At 51.7% G+C, this 518-nt stretch overlaps 1 protein-coding gene across 1 annotated transcript; it reads right to left on the bottom strand.

Annotated features, from left to right (window-relative positions):
• Nucleotides 1–6: 6 nt before the first annotated feature.
• On the bottom strand, nucleotides 7–495 carry LOC112093890 (early nodulin-like protein 3; the record flags this gene model as incomplete). Its single annotated transcript, XM_024173367.1, has 1 exon — nucleotides 7–495. A coding segment is annotated over one exon (444 nt), but the record flags the coding sequence as incomplete, so codon positions are not given.
• Between the last annotated feature and the right edge of the window lie 23 nt (nucleotides 496–518).

Raw genomic sequence — 518 nt, 5'->3', positions numbered from 1 at the left:
AAAAAAAAAAAAAAAAAGAAGAAGAAACTTTTGTCAATCCAATTAGAATTACTAGAATACAAGTGATGAAGCAGCAACAAGTGCACCAATGCAGCCCAAAAGGCTCATGTGGACAGAAGCAGCACCACTTGGGGGTGGAGGCTCACTGAAAGGCGCCGGCACCGGGTTAATCTCGACGGTCCCCGAGGGCGAGGGCGGGGACGGGAAGCCTTGGCTAGCGGGGGCGGGAGATGGCGGCGTGTCGGCGGAGGGAGAGGGCGTGGGAGCTGATGAGTCTGTGCGGTTGCCCCTCTCGGCCAAGACAACCACAACAACCTTCTCATTCTTTTGGCAGTTGTCATTGGTCCCACTTATGAAGTAGTGGGGCCCGGATTTCTCGAACGTGTAGACTGTGTGGCCGCCGTCGTATTTTTGTAGAGGATGATCCGTGTTGCAATTGTTGTAGTCATCTTGGTTCACGAGAAGCACCGAATCCTTATCGGCAGGGTACACAAAGACTACACAAATAGTGGAAAATA

This window comes from Morus notabilis, unplaced genomic scaffold (assembly GCF_000414095.1).
Source record: "Morus notabilis unplaced genomic scaffold, ASM41409v2 Scaffold9831, whole genome shotgun sequence".
Lineage (NCBI taxonomy): Eukaryota > Viridiplantae > Streptophyta > Magnoliopsida > Rosales > Moraceae > Morus > Morus notabilis.
This window is presented reverse-complemented; position numbering and strand designations above follow the sequence as displayed.